At 44.4% G+C, this 14,800-nt stretch overlaps 1 protein-coding gene across 1 annotated transcript in view; it reads left to right on the plus strand.

Annotated features, from left to right (window-relative positions):
• Window positions 1-14,800, plus strand: part of RPS6KB2 (ribosomal protein S6 kinase B2) — a 34,273-nt gene that overhangs the window by 4,137 nt on the left and 15,336 nt on the right. Inside the window, exons 2-9 of the mRNA XM_033920443.1 lie at window positions 851-885; window positions 1,003-1,123; window positions 1,228-1,296; window positions 2,902-3,049; window positions 4,060-4,117; window positions 4,990-5,090; window positions 10,601-10,691; window positions 11,420-11,510. Of these exons, the coding sequence (XP_033776334.1) occupies window positions 851-885; window positions 1,003-1,123; window positions 1,228-1,296; window positions 2,902-3,049; window positions 4,060-4,117; window positions 4,990-5,090; window positions 10,601-10,691; window positions 11,420-11,510 (714 nt within the window). The remainder of the gene's footprint in view (window positions 1-850; window positions 886-1,002; window positions 1,124-1,227; window positions 1,297-2,901; window positions 3,050-4,059; window positions 4,118-4,989; window positions 5,091-10,600; window positions 10,692-11,419; window positions 11,511-14,800) is intronic.

The raw sequence follows: 14,800 nt of genomic DNA on the forward strand, positions 1-14,800 counted from the left end.
CCATGCTGCTCCCGACGCTCATAGGAATTCTACGAGTGTCGGAACAGCGTGGAGCATTCAGCTGGAGCCAAAAAACGCTATTGTGTGTTTGTAAAAAGAGGGGGGGGGGGGGTAGTGCGGTTATTGAACTAAATTCATTTTGAGTAGCTTTTGAAGATCACCCTTCTTCTTCAAATCAGAAATAAGGGTGACCTTCAAAAGCTAACATAATTAAAAAAAAAAAATAGTCCAATAAGAGATGTTGCCTTATTTGCTTTGTTTTGTTTTATTTCTATAGATTTCCATTAAAAGTGGACAACATGGCTTCCATACCATTTTACTCTAGAAATTCTAGGAAATTAGGAGTGAAAGAATTTGATTACGTACTTCTTAGAACACGTTTATTTCACTGAAATCAGATCCGCTTTGGTGCATGCTCACAAAATTTACGAGTTCATTTTTATGAGAATATTTTCTAAGAGTACGGAATGGGCCACCATAGTAAGTTCAGGAAAGGGATAAAAACCATCCTCTTCACAGGCTACTTTAACTTATAAAGCAACCTAGAGAAGGAGCACAGCATAAACAAGATACAGGTATTATATGTGTATATATGTAGGACGATTGACTATAGTATAAATGTGTACATATACGTAAAATGATTGATTATGGTATAAATGTCTGTATGGAAAACCTTCCCAGAAAACATTAACTCTGTATTATTGTAACACCATTACAGAAGCTCATGTAAACCGCTCTGAATTGACTCCCCAGTCATTAGTAGCCTTATAGAAGCTTACAATAAAAAATAAAGTATCTTTAATTTTTTTTTTATTGCTAACGATGCTAATTTATTTTCTTTTAAACCTAGGATATAGACTTGGGCCCAAAGGGGAATGGCTTACAGTAAGTTATATTTTTCTGTCCTCTTCACATTTTACCCTCTCATCCACAGCTAATTATTCTGCATTGTTTTATCTTTGTGACAAGGGCTCAGATCCTTGGCTTTGTCTCCTCTTGCAGATCTCTGGGTCCATGCGAGGAATTTGAGATTTCGGAAGGCAATGTTAACAGCGGTTCAGAGAAGATTCGCCCTCACTGCTTCGAGATGCTCCGTGTTCTGGGCAAAGGAGCCTATGGCAAGGTACAATTATAATTGCAGACACCTTAAAATTTTGCTTTTTGCTTTCTTCCCAGGCCTACAGCAGACACTTATGGCTATCTTTTTTTCTTTTTTTTTCACTCTAGGTTTTTCAAGTGCGAAAAGTTCAAGGGAGCAATGCAGGAAAAATATTTGCAATGAAAGTATTAAAAAAGGTATAGCGAGATGGAGGGGAGGATGGTGTAAGGGAGTAGTCCTACGGTTTGAGTTGAAGCTTGTTCCAATTGTTTTGATACTATGTTCTGTTGGCTTTGGCTTGTGACAATGGTTTTGTAAAATATAGTAAAGTAATACAAGTGAATGCTGCTAGGAATCCGGCTAGCCCTAAGGAGTGCATCGTGGTAAGAAAACTCATAATGCTTTCACCAGCAGCACTGTGAAGGCTCAGGTGGTAGTAGATTTAAAACAAACTCAGAGAAAAAATTTCTTCACACAACATGCAATTAAACTCTGGAATTCGTTGCCGGAGAATATGGTGAAATCAGTTAGCTTAGCGGGGTTTAAAAAAGGTTTGGATAATTTCCTAAAAGAGAATTCCGTAGGCCATTATTGAGATTTCTTGGGGAAATCCACTGTATTCCTAAAATAAGCAGCATAAAATCTGTTTTACTCTTTGGGACCTTGCTAGGTTATTCTGACCTGAGTTCACCACTGTTGGAAACAGGAAACTAGGCTTGATGGACCTTTGGTCTGTCCCAGTATGACAATTCTTATGTGAGCCAAGTAAAGGATAGTCAAGCCATTGTGACATCACTGCTGAGTTTGTCTCTTAGGCATTGGTGGAATGAGGCTTTATGACATCACAATCTCAGCTCTGGAATGTTGCTACTCTTTGGGTTTCTGCCAGGTACTTGGGACCTGGGTTGGCCACTGTTGGAAACAGGATACTGGGCTTGATGGACCTTCAGCCTGTCCCAGTATGCCAATTCTTATGTCTTTTCTAGCACTGGCAATAGTACGCCATTTAACTGGTACTGTCGGTGCATTTTGGTAAGGAAGCTTACGTGCAGTAGGATTCTCAACTGCTGTGATAAAGTTTGCAGCATGGCAAAAGTCCTATGTAGCACCGACGGTTTCATGACTAAAGTCCCAGGTGTTGGCGTCCTTGGCCTTGCCACAGTACCAGTAACACATTCTGTGTATGCTTTCAGCACCATCCCCCCCCTGCTGTTTCTTATTGAGTACTGTTCAGTTGAGTAATATCTTACTTGATGTTTTTTATTTTCTGTTTTTTTTTTTTTGTTTTGTTTTTAGTATTTATACTAGCAGATTGCCTGGGTATGTATTTATCCCAGTCTCTGAAGCTCTAGATGTAGCAGCTCTCTTGCACAGCATCACAAGTCTTGTATTCCTGTCCTTGGGAGTTTATTGTCTACGCTGTTGTTTTATTTTTTTAACCTTTGATTGCACTTGGCCAATTGCCTTACATTTCCTTGAAGGCATTGTTACAGCATTGTTACATGTCACCCCCTTCCCACCCCCACAGTATTTTTCCCCAGATAGTAAGTCATATGTATGCCAAGTTTGGTTGAAATCTGTCCATGCGTTTCAGAGCTATACTGGAACGAACATACACACATACATCCGGTTTTATATATATAGATACCACAGTAGTTTCCATTCAGGTACTCAAGCATTTTTCCGTATCTGTCCCGGTGGGTTCACAGTCTATCTACTGTGCAGGAGCCCTGTCAGGGCACTGCCTCGAGGAATCTTTTTCTGTCGGTCACTCTTCTTTTCTCTCTGCCTTTCTACATTAGGCAAAGATTGTCTGCAATGCCAAGGACACGGCACACACCAAGGCAGAGCGAAATATCCTGGAAGCCATCAAACACCCTTTCATTGTCGACTTGATCTACGCCTTCCAAACCGATGGCAAACTCTACCTCATCCTGGAGTGCTTAAGTGGTGAGCATCCTAGAACTAAGCTCTGATCTTGCCCCACCGGTGCCAGCTGTGGCCTCCCATCTCCTCTCCCTTGGCCAAGGCTGGCCTAACCATTGGACCGGGTAAGACACTGGCCCAGGGCACCAGTGATTAAGGGTACCAAAATACCCAATCTCTGCCCTCACCTATCTGTCCTCCCTCCCTGTGGGCTGGTGCTGTTCCCTCTCTCACTTCCCTGAGGTCCTGTTAAATAGATGTCTGTTACTGGCAGCACCAGTAGTGGCATGATAGGCTGCCTTCGGCCAGGCCCTGGATCTTTCCTCTGTCATGTTCTGCCCATTGGAAATTGGGTTAGTTTTTTCATATACCAAGTATGAACATCCGAGCTTTTACCACTGTGGTTGGCGCTAAAAACACTAGCGTGGCTTTGTAAAGGAGGGGGTGTGTCTTTCTGAATAGAAATTTTCTGCCATCAGGACCAGCTACAAGATGAGGGACTGTTTTCAGCTCTTTCCTATAGACGTCTATTTTACCATTTTTTTTTTTTATGCGTGACAGAACATGATGTTGGATTGAATTTATGAAGCAGAGTGAATAAAAATAAAATTACAAAAACAAATAGATGCTTTTCCTCACCTTGATGCCTTGTAATGTTTGCTCCTTCAAAGGGGGGGACAGGCCTTCGAGGGGGGTGTAGGCCTTCGAGGGGGGTGTAGGCCTTCGAGGGGGGTGTAGGCCTTCGGGGGAGTGCAGGCCTTCGGGGGGGGGTGCAGGCCTTCGGGGGGGTGCAGGCCTTCAAGAGGGGGACAGGCCTTCAGGGGGGGGCAGGCCTTCAAGGGGGGACAGGCCTTCGAGGGGGGTGTAGGCCTTCGGGGGGGGTGTGCAGGCCTTCAAGGGGGTGCAGGCCTTCAAGGGGGGGACAGGCCTTCAGGGGGGGGCAGGCCTTCAAGGGGGGGACAGGCCTTCAAAGTGCAAAAAGTCTTTCCTGTTTAGTAAAATATACACACTGGAGTCCTTCTCTTGTTGTACAGGTGGAGAGCTCTTCATGCAGCTTGAGCGGGAGGGAATTTTTCTAGAGGACACAGCCTGGTAAGTGTTATGACTTAGATTGTGAGCCTTCGATGGACAGAAAAAAAATGTATCTGATTATCCCCACAGAAATCCTTTAAGTATGGATGACATGGTTTAGAACTCTTGTGTACCATCACCTTTCCCTTTTAATTTATTTAAACAGTGTCGAGCTCTACATTTATAGAGATGATGCGGTATATAAGCTTAAGGTTTAGTTTAGCCTCAACTATGTCTCCACAGCCATTGCTTTTACTCCCACTGTTATCTCCCCATCAACACTCCTAGACTAACAATTGTTCTGCTCCCCTGATGCCCACCATTCAGCATCTTAGTCCCATTTCCAGCCAACAACCAGTATGTATAGCTGAACATTTTTACTGTCATGTATCCTATAAAAACGTTAATTACAAGCAGTGTTTTTAATCTGCAGTCTTACCATTCACCATAGTCCAAATGCTATCCTTAACTCACAATCTCCCACATCTAGGGTTACCAGATTTTCTGTTTGGAAAATCCAGACCCCCAGGCCAGGCCCGCCCAGTTCCACCCATCTGCTGCCAGCTACACTATCGATGAATGCTGCCTCTGGGTGGACCTGAACTTGAAACTGGCTATGCCACGGTTATAGAGATTGTTCTCTGGGGAAACGGGTGTCTTTTCCTGGCCCAAAGGCTCATCCCTTAGATGGACCCTCAAGTCTCACTCTTTGCAGTTGGACTCCACTATTTTCAACTAAAAGGCCCACATGCATCTCATCTGTGTTCCTTGTCCATTTGTCTGCCAGATTATAAGCTTCAAGAAGCAGGGACACTTTTTGCTTTATGCGTGTCTGTAAATCACTGCACATTCCCGGTGATCCTATACAAACGATGATTGTTTGTGTATTGCAGTTTCTACCTGAGTGAAATTACACTAGCCCTGGGTCACCTTCATTCCAATGGCATCATCTACCGAGACCTGAAACCTGAGAATATAATGCTCAACAGCCAAGGTACGCACACGGCAAGGGCTTGGTTCAGTGTCCCTTTCTCGAGACTGACCCAAAAAGTGTGGGTCCCATAGCAGTGGCCTTCAGTCCTACCCCTTGCAATGGCTCTGTTGGCAGCAGGGCTGTGGAGTCAGTAGATAAATCCTTCGACTCTGACGCCTCAGTTTCTGGTACCCAAGACTCCGACTCCAGGTACCCAAAATGTCTCCCAACTCCACAGCCCTGGTTGGTAGGCAGCTTCTCTCACCTTCCCCCAGGACAAGAAATCAGGGTTTGCAGCCAATCTTTAATTTGTTTCAGTTTTCTATGCTTTTGTCATTTTATCTTGATGCAGATTAAACCCCATTTAGGGGGTACTTCTAATGAACTGCCTAATTTTAGGTACATATATGCTTAAATGATTAGAGTAATTGGGCACTTAGGCAGAATAGTGACTAGCGGGAAGGTTTACGCCATGAGTTGTTGGTGCATATTAAAGGTTTCGAGGTTTATTAAAAATTTCTTATACCGCTTAATCCAAAATTCAAAGCGGTGTACAATAAAATATATAATCAGCGCACAATAATACAAAACAGAGAATTAAAAACAAAATACATATCATTACAGGGGATTGATTAGTAAAAAAACATGTACATTAGATATACAAAAGTAGAAAAAACAAGAGGGTATAAAGGGAAGAACTACAAATGTAAAGGAAAGAACAAATAAGGAAAAAACACTGGGAAAAAGGGTTGAATTGAGAACAACAGTGAGATTTTGCCCTTACGAGGGCAATTATGTTTCAAAAGCGTTGAGGAAAGACTAAAACAGTTAGGACTCTTCAGATTGGAAAAGAGACGGCTGAGGGGAGATATGATTGAAGTCTACAAAATCCAAAGTGGATCGATTTTTCACTCCTTCAGAAATTACAAAGACCAGGGGACACTCAATGAAGTTACAGGGAAATACTTTTAAAACCGGTAGGAGGAATTTTTTTTTTTTCTTTTCACTCAGAGAATAGTTAACTCTGGAACGCATTGCCAGAGGTTGTGGTAAGAGCAGATAGCGTAGTTGGTTTTAAGAAATGTTTGAACAAATTCCTGGAGGAAAAATCCATAGTCTGTTATTGAGGAAGACATGGGGGAAGCCACTGCTTGCCCTGGATTGGTAGCATGGAATGTTGCTACTCTTTTTTTGAGTTTTTGCCAGGTACTAGTGACCTGGATTGGCCTGGGCTAAATGGACCATTGGTCTGGCTCAAGTAAGGCTATTCTAATGTTCTTATGGCTTTTCCTACATGGAGTCCTACTTCAAGGGACTCCTATTCAGCTTATGGGGGTTTGAATGGCTTGATGGATAGGGAACCTTAGGTGGTTTTCTAATCTTATCTTGAACTTCTGAGCTGAGGAAGATGATATACTGAGCTGTTCTAATGACTTAGTAATAAAGACTGGGAGCTCCTTCGTGGGAAAGAGCATAATCACTGTGTGATCATCCCCTCCTTCTTCTAAAGGATCCCTGAGGAAGGAAGATCTGGAAGTTAAAGAAGGTGGTTGCACAGAGAGGACAGATGAACACAGTGACTTGCTCAAACTGCATAGGCTTTGAAGCAGACACTTTCAGAGGGTTTCTACCTGTTGAAGATTTGTCTGGAGAACATTAAGAATTCTTTAAAAAAAAAGGCAGAGTGAAGTAACAAGTCAAAGTCGAGAGAAAAAGGAGTTTCAGCACTTTGAGGCCGAGCTGTATCCAGCATCTTTGTCCCCTTAGTACTCTGTACCTCCAGCACTGAATTCACAGGGTTACCAGCAGCACATAATGAGAGGGTGTGCAGGAAGACAAAATGGCTGCCATTCTCATGGTTTCTGAGATGGTTCTGAGAAGGAACCACAGGCTGACCTGGCTGATATAGGCAAGTCTTTGTAGCACAGAGTCACTTTGGAGGAAATTAAACATGCCCAAGACTGAGCTCCTTATCGTTCCTCCTAAACCTGTCTCTCCTATTTCCCCATTCCCTATTTCTATGAACAACACCTTCGGCCTCCCTGTGTGGTCGGCTCACAGACTTGGGGGAATCTTTGACTCATCTCTTTCCTTCTCTTCACATTTATTCAAAAGACTGCCAAAACCTGTCGTTTCTTTCTTTACAATAGTGCTAAAATCAGACCCTTCCTTTCTGAGCGTACTGCCAAGACCCTCATCACCTCTTGCCTAGACTACTGCAACCTGCTTCTCACTGGCCTTCTACTAAATCATCTCTCTCCCCTTCAGTCTGTTCAGAACTCTGCTGCACTCCTCATATTCCATCAGTGTCGCTATGCCCACATTACCCCTCTCCTCGAGTCAATTAATTGGCTCCCTATTTGTTTCAGCATACAGTTCAAACTCCTCTTACTGACCTTCAAGTGCATTGCTCTGCAGTTCCTCAGTATCTCTCCTCTCTCATCACATTCCCCCCATCCCCAAGCACTCCACTCATCGGATAAATCTCTTTTATCTGTACCCTTCTCCTCTACAGCCAACTCCAGACTCCATCCCTTCGACCTTGCTGCACCGTATGCCTGGAACAAACTTCCTGACTCAATATGTCAGTCTCTGTCTCTGGCAGTATTGAAATCCAAACTCAAAGCTTGCTTCTTTGAAGATGCTTTCAATTCCAAACTCCAGCCCATCTTCTAAGCGCCAATATCTGTCTTATCATTCTCCCACCTGAGCACAGTGTATTGATGCACCTTCTTGTCCAGTTTGTTTGTCTTGACTAGATTGTAAGCTCTTTGGAGCAGGGACTGTCTCTTCTGTGTTATGATGTGCAGCGCTGCGCATGTCTAGAAGTGCAATAGAAAAGATTAGTAGAAGCTGTCTGAACGCTCAGTGACATCACAATGCATCTTGGTCATACCCACAATTCTTGATGTCATCATAATACAGCTGCATGTGGTTCCCTCAGCACAGACTACTGATGCACCTTCTTGTCCAGTTTGTCTGTGTTGACTAGATTGTAAGCTCTTTGGAGCGGGGACTGTCTCTTCTGTATTTTGATGTACAGCGCTGTGTGTCTGGTAGCGCTATAGAAATGATTAGTAGTAGTAAATCACTGCCCCTTCTACTGTATATTTTGTCTGCTCCAGCTGTAAAAGGGAAGAGGAGAGGCAGGAAGTGCACAGCCCCAAATGACCCAATGAGTGCCGCAACAGGAGCAGCGCTTTACTCTTTCTGTTGGTGCTGCCTCGAGGAGAGCGTCTCTGCTGGCTCGGATGAATTAATGTCGCAAAAGCTCACTGGAATCCCTTTTGGGGGAAACTAAGGACCTGGGCCAAACAACACAAAACCTTACTTGGACGACTTCTCAGCCAGTTTCCACCTCCTCTTTCTGGTCATTTTACTTCTATATTTTTAAGTTTTAATGTCAACAGGAATGAAAAAGAGGGGGAATCCAGTTGCCTCTGAGTATATTGACTGAGAACTTGAGGTCCCTCCTATTTTATTCCCCTCCTACGTTAATGAGAGCCAGTTAGCCGAGTGAGCCTCAAACCACCCAGAAGCTGCACAGGAATCTTATCTTCCATCTGCTGGAGAGAGAAAATACCATGGTACTGCAGCTGCATAATGGTCTTATAGGACCGAACACAGTTCTGAGTCTTCTGTCTCCACCTGCTGGTCAATAGAGCAATCCCCACAGGCTCTGGACTGATCTTGTGGTGACGCTAAGGAAATGCAATATATACCTTCGAAATTACATCTTCTATGAATGTTGTTTTAAGATTATTATGCAATGCAAGCGTTGTAGTCGGAGCCTAGACACGATGCTTGCAAATCTCAAGGGCCCTCGGGTGTATTTCCTCATCCCGTTCCTTAATTTGGGGCCCACATTCCCTTATCTATTATCTTATTTATTTAAAAAACTTCTAGTCTGCCTATACTCGTAACCTAGGTGGATTAAACTAAAACTTTGTTTTATAAACCGGGTCATCGGCCAATGTGGAACTCGACTCGGTTAACATTAAGAAAGATAACAAAAGAACTAAAGCAGGAGAGATGGAAGTACACTTCTCCCTCCGTATTTGCGGTTTCAGCAATCGCGGTTTCGTTTATTCGCGGTTTTTAGCTTGCTGGCTCCTCCTCCCAAATTACGTCAGCTTGCATAGAGAAATTGCTGATTCCAAGCGTTTACAGAGAAAATCGCTGATTCCCAGCACTTTCTTCACCGTGTTTTGCCTCTCCTTCAGGTCTCCCACCATGTTATTCGCGGTTTCACCATATTCACGATGGTTTTTAATAGAAAACAGCGAATAACATATGAAAAAGTTATTCACGGTTTTTCTGTATTTGCGGGTCTGTTAATCCTATCACAGCGAATACAGAGGGAGAAGTGTAGTTAATTTCCAAAGCGCATGGCGAGCAGAATTCTCTTCTAAGCCTTCCCGAATGATAAGAAGGGGCCTGAGCTTCTTAACGAGAGTGGCAAGTTATTCCAGAGCTCTGCAAATTTGAAGGAAAAAGAATGACTACAATAAACACACACACACACACACACAAAAAAAAAAATAACATCAAACAAATCAAAATACCAATTTAATCTCTTCCACAGTCTACAAATTGCCTCTACATTGCATAAAGTGCTTGAACAAACAAATGTTTTTTCAAAAGATTCTTTCGCTGCTGCATATTCATGAGCTTACCTGGAAGCGCATTTCACATCAGTGGTCCTGCTCCTGCCGAAGCTGCAGCTTTGGTTTCCACATAATGAGTTTCACAAAACCTATGGATGGAGAGGCGTATGGCTAATTCATATCGCAGTTGTCAGCTCAGCTGGTAAATCATTGACTGCTTCGTAACGTGTCGTGAATGAGACAAACACTTTGAATTGTACTTGACACTGTACAGGCAGCCAAAGCAGCTGCTTCAACACGGGAGTAATATGTACATTGTTTAAAAAAACTCCTCCCACCGTTCTAGCAGTTGAATTTTGGACAACCTGCAAAGCCCCCACATCTTGAGGCAGTGATGTGCAAGTACAGGTCGTTGCAGTAGTCCGCTCTTGACATCTAACATCACATCTTGCATTGAAAACTTTGTCCTGTTTAGCTCTTTGGCCCTCCCATCAGTCACTGCTCCAGAGCTTAATCTTGGCTGCTTGACCTGCTGTGACTGTTTGGAGAAGCTTGGCCTATTTACATATGTTTCCTCAATCTGTAGCAGGAATTGGCAGCCTCTCTCTGTTCAAGCTGGTGTCTTTTGACTTTTTAATTTTTTTGTTTGATTGCTCATAGAATTTTACTTCAGTGCAACCTCAGTACAGAGACAGCAAAAGTCCTTGTGAGGAAGAAAAGGAGGAATCTAGAAACCACTGAATGCAGGATGGAGACATGGAGGAATAGGGTGGGAGGAGAGAGAGAGAGAAAGAGAGAAGGGTAGACCTGATTTGCATGAGGTGAAATGGTGAGAGACTCCTATGTAGATATTCTTTTTGGAGCTGGCATGGTTATCCCTTGGAAAAGGAAGACACATCTCTCTTATCTTTTTGTTTCCCTCAGGACACATAAAACTGACAGACTTTGGCTTGTGCAAGGAATCTGTCCATGATGAAGCTGTCACTCATACATTTTGCGGGACGATAGAATACATGTAGGTAATAATATGGTGTTTCTCTTTTTTTTTAAACACTGATGGAGTAGACCACAGAACCTCTCTGGAGTTACCCTTTTTCTAGATACTCTGGTAAACAAGGGCCCCTGGCCTTACGTTAGAAGAGCTCCTTCATCCCCTATCTAGATTCTTTCTCACATTAGCCCTTTGAATTATAGTGTGGCTCAGCTGCTGTGGTGAATTAGTGACACTGGTAGATGTCTTGGTAGACTGCGGAAGGAGTGGTGTCGCTCTTCCCTCTAAGCCAGGGGTGTCAAAGTCCCTCCTCGAGGGCCGCAATCCAGTCAGGTTTTCAGGATCTCCCCAATGAATATGCATGAGATCTATTAGTATACAATGAAAGCAGCATGCAAATAGATCTCATGCATATTCATTGGAGAAATCCTGAAAACCCAACTGGATTGCGGCCCTTGAGGAGGGACTTTGACACTCCTGCTCTAAGCTAAGTGGGGGTCCTCCAACTAATTTGTTGCCAGTAGGGGGGGTGGGGTGCTTCAATATTGTGTTTTCAATCACTAGGGACATTCAAGTTCCCTGGAATCCTGCAGAGCTGCCTATCCGTTACCTACAGAAAATGATAGTAAAACAGCACCCCCTGCTGGCAGGATCATGGATGGAGGATTCCCACTCAGCTTAGAGAGAATTGTGAACGGTGTGTGTCTTAGGGTCTTGCTTTCTCTTTATTCTCGATTGTTTCCTCCCTTCAGGGCTCCGGAAATTCTGGTCCACAGTGGACACAACCGAGCCGTGGATTGGTGGAGCCTCGGAACGCTCATGTACGACATGCTCACAGGATCGGCAAGTTTTCTTCTCTCACCTTGGGCACCACCTGTGCAGTTATCAAATTAAGGAGAGTAGCCCACAATAGGTCTTGTTTAAGTAATATAAACCCCCCTGCAGTTGCGCTATTACTTTATAGACTATAAAAATTAAACGTTTGTTCATTTACTATGCATGTACCTCGGACACGGTTTTTCCCCCTCAGGTTGGCCTTAGTTTTGAGAAAGAAACCCCTCCTGTCACCCTGCTTAAAGTTACATTGTTTTCCAATGCTGTCTGAAATGTGTGCCCTAGAATGGTCACAGACCAAAAAAAAAAACCCAGATAGTCAAAGGAAGTTCAGAAAGATCTTGAAATTTTGGATGGTAGGTTGATTTTTACTTCTAGGTCATAGAAATCAGGGTTCATAGACAACGGCGCGAAAGACAAAAGCGTGCGCCGACAATTGTGCGCAGCGCGCACTGCTGCGCCGCTCTAAATTACAGTTTTTAGGGGCTCCGACGGGGGGTTTTGTTGGGGAACCCCCCCCAGTTTACTTAATAGACATCGCGCCAGCGTTATGGGGGGTTTGGGGGGTTGCAACCATCCACATTTTACTGTAAACTGAACTTTTTCCCTAAAAACAGGGAAAAAGTGAAGTTTTCAGTAAAATGTGGGGGGTTACAACCCCCCACACCCCCCACAACACCCCCACAACGCGGCACGATGTCTATTAAGTAAAGTGGGGGGGTTCCCCCCCCCATGCCCCCCCGTCGGAGCGCTAAAAACAATAATTTAGAGCGGCGTGGTGGCGCGCGCTGCGCTCAATTGTCTGGGCGCACCTTTGTCCCGGCACGCTTTTGACCTGACACCAGAAATCAGTGTGAGTATGGAAAGTTGAGATGTGCAGCTAGGATACAAAAATAAGCCATGTCTTCACCAGAGCAAGCAGAAGAAACTGTTCCTTGATTAGGAGCAAAGGAGAAGGTCACTCTTTCACCAGCAGTGCCTAAAAGGTTGGAGAGAGAAACGAAGGAGTAAAGGGAAGAGGCATAGAGGAGCAGGTGTGACTTAGAAGGCCACGCTGGACTATGTAAGACACAGGAAGTGAAGTCCTGAGGAACAGGAGCAATGCGATTTGTTTTCTTGGAGTCATAGCTTCAGTAGACAAGCTAGGACTAGGGTTACCAGACGTCTGAGAAAACCCGGACATGTCCTCTTTTTAGAGTGCCCGGACAGACATTCCAAACCCAGCAGTTTGTCCGGGTATTGGAAAGTCCCGTCACATCTGGAGGGCCTCTGAGCATACATCTGCATATGCTCGGAGGTCCTCCAGACCTGGCAGGAAAGAAAAGACGAGGCTGTGCGTGGGGGCAAGGCTGGGGGCGGAACAGGGCGGGGCTTGAGGCGGAACAGGGTGGGGCTTTTCATCCAGGATTTTACCATTTCAAATATGGTCATCCTAGACTGATAGAACTGGAAGCCCAAATGAACTGGAAAAAGTAGGCCTAAAAAAAAAAATAGAGAGAAAACTTATAAACGGAAACTTACTTGTGAAGCACCCGTAACTGCTGATGACGATGTCCATCTCGAAGACATTGAATTGTAAGAAACAGAGACGGTGTCAAGAGTTAACATAATCATGACAAAAAGATAAGGTGGAAAGGGTAAGAGTAACTGGTAGGGTCAAATGAGATTTAACCGACGATTTTTTTACAGGACACGCGCTTCAGCCTGCAGAACAGAACCCGGCCCATCAACTGGTGCTCTGTGGCCTGCAACTGGCTGCGTCAAAACAGCGCAACTTGGGCTCTCATCAGCGTGAGCTGTGCGTTGCGGGAGGTTCAGGAGCTCACAAGACTTGAAAGTGTAGGATTAAGGGTGTAGTGAGGGGTAAGAGTTGCCTGGGATGGTGGTGCCCCTCCCCCAGCCTCTTTGGCACCGCCCCCCCCCCCTCCATATGCTCCTTCCCCGCCCCTTCCACACACACGCCACTTCCCTTCCCCCGTACCTCTGTAACGTTCCTGGCGCAAGTAGCAACCCCCAACCTGCTGTCGCACGAGCATCGGCTCTTCCTCTGACGTCACTTCATAGATGCTGGGTCCAGGAAGTGATGTCGGAGGGCAAGCCGACGCTGGCGCGGCAGCAGGTGCTGCTCATGCCAGGAACGTTACAGAGGTATGGGGGAAGGGAAGCGGTGCACACGCACAGCAGTGGGGAAGGAGCGGGAAGGGGGCAGAGGGGAAGACCAGCCCCCCCCTTCCTTATTACGCCACTGTGTAGGATCAACTTGAACCACACGGTGCTACAGTGCTCTGTAAGCTTGAGCCAAGCATTTGCCGGACAAGGCTCCCAAAACTTGAAACTGCGAGAGCTCCTGCGCTTCAGGACTCAAGTTTAAGAGAATTACCTAAGTTCACAAACAGTGGTATAGATATTTAGAATTACTAGAACCACTCTCTCGATCCACTGTGTACCAGCAGTGGAAACATAGAAACATGATGGCAGATAAAGGCCAAATGGCTCATCCACAGCATCCACTATCTCCTCCTCACCCTATTGGCTAAGGCTTTTAACATTTGCATCTCCTCTTCCTATAGGCTAAGGCTCTTTACACCTGCATTGTGAGGTCATAGAGCTTTATGGTTATAGAAACATGATGGTAGATAAAGGCCAAATGGCCCTTCCAGTCTGCCCATCCACAGCATGCACTATCTCCTCCTCTCCCTATTGGCTAAGGTTCTTTAAAGCTGCAATGTAATGTCATAGAACATTATGATTATAGAAACATGATGGCAGATAAAGGCCAAATGGCCCATCCGCAGTAACCATTATCTCTTCCTCTCTCTGAGATCCCACGTGTTTATCCCAGGCTTTCTTGAATTCAGACACAGTATAAATCTAATAAGGTCTTTTTTGTTATAGTCTTCTGTTTAGTGGTAGAAAAAAGCCTCAGATCTAGAGCAACAGCACCATCTAGGGTCTGTATGTGATCGCTCACAGTGCTCCCGATTAATCATTGCCAAAAAACCACCTACCTTCCTGTTTCATCTTAGTTTAACTAATACTTTTCTTTTTTTTTTTTCCATTTCTTTATCCTTCTTTTTTGTTGATTTCTATCTGTTTTTCAGATATCAGAATTACTTAGTTTCTATATTGCACTAGATTTGGTGACGCTCGTATACGAGAAAAATTGTCAAAATGAGGGACTCCAAGAGATATTGTACTTATCTTGAACGCTGGGTTTTTTTTACCAGTCCAAACAGTACTCCCACTTTTCTTCGTTCTCCCATTTCATCTTCTTTGTAGTAAATGACGTTGGCTGCACG

Source organism: Geotrypetes seraphini, chromosome 14 (assembly GCF_902459505.1).
Source record: "Geotrypetes seraphini chromosome 14, aGeoSer1.1, whole genome shotgun sequence".
NCBI classification, from domain to species: Eukaryota; Metazoa; Chordata; class Amphibia; order Gymnophiona; family Dermophiidae; genus Geotrypetes; species Geotrypetes seraphini.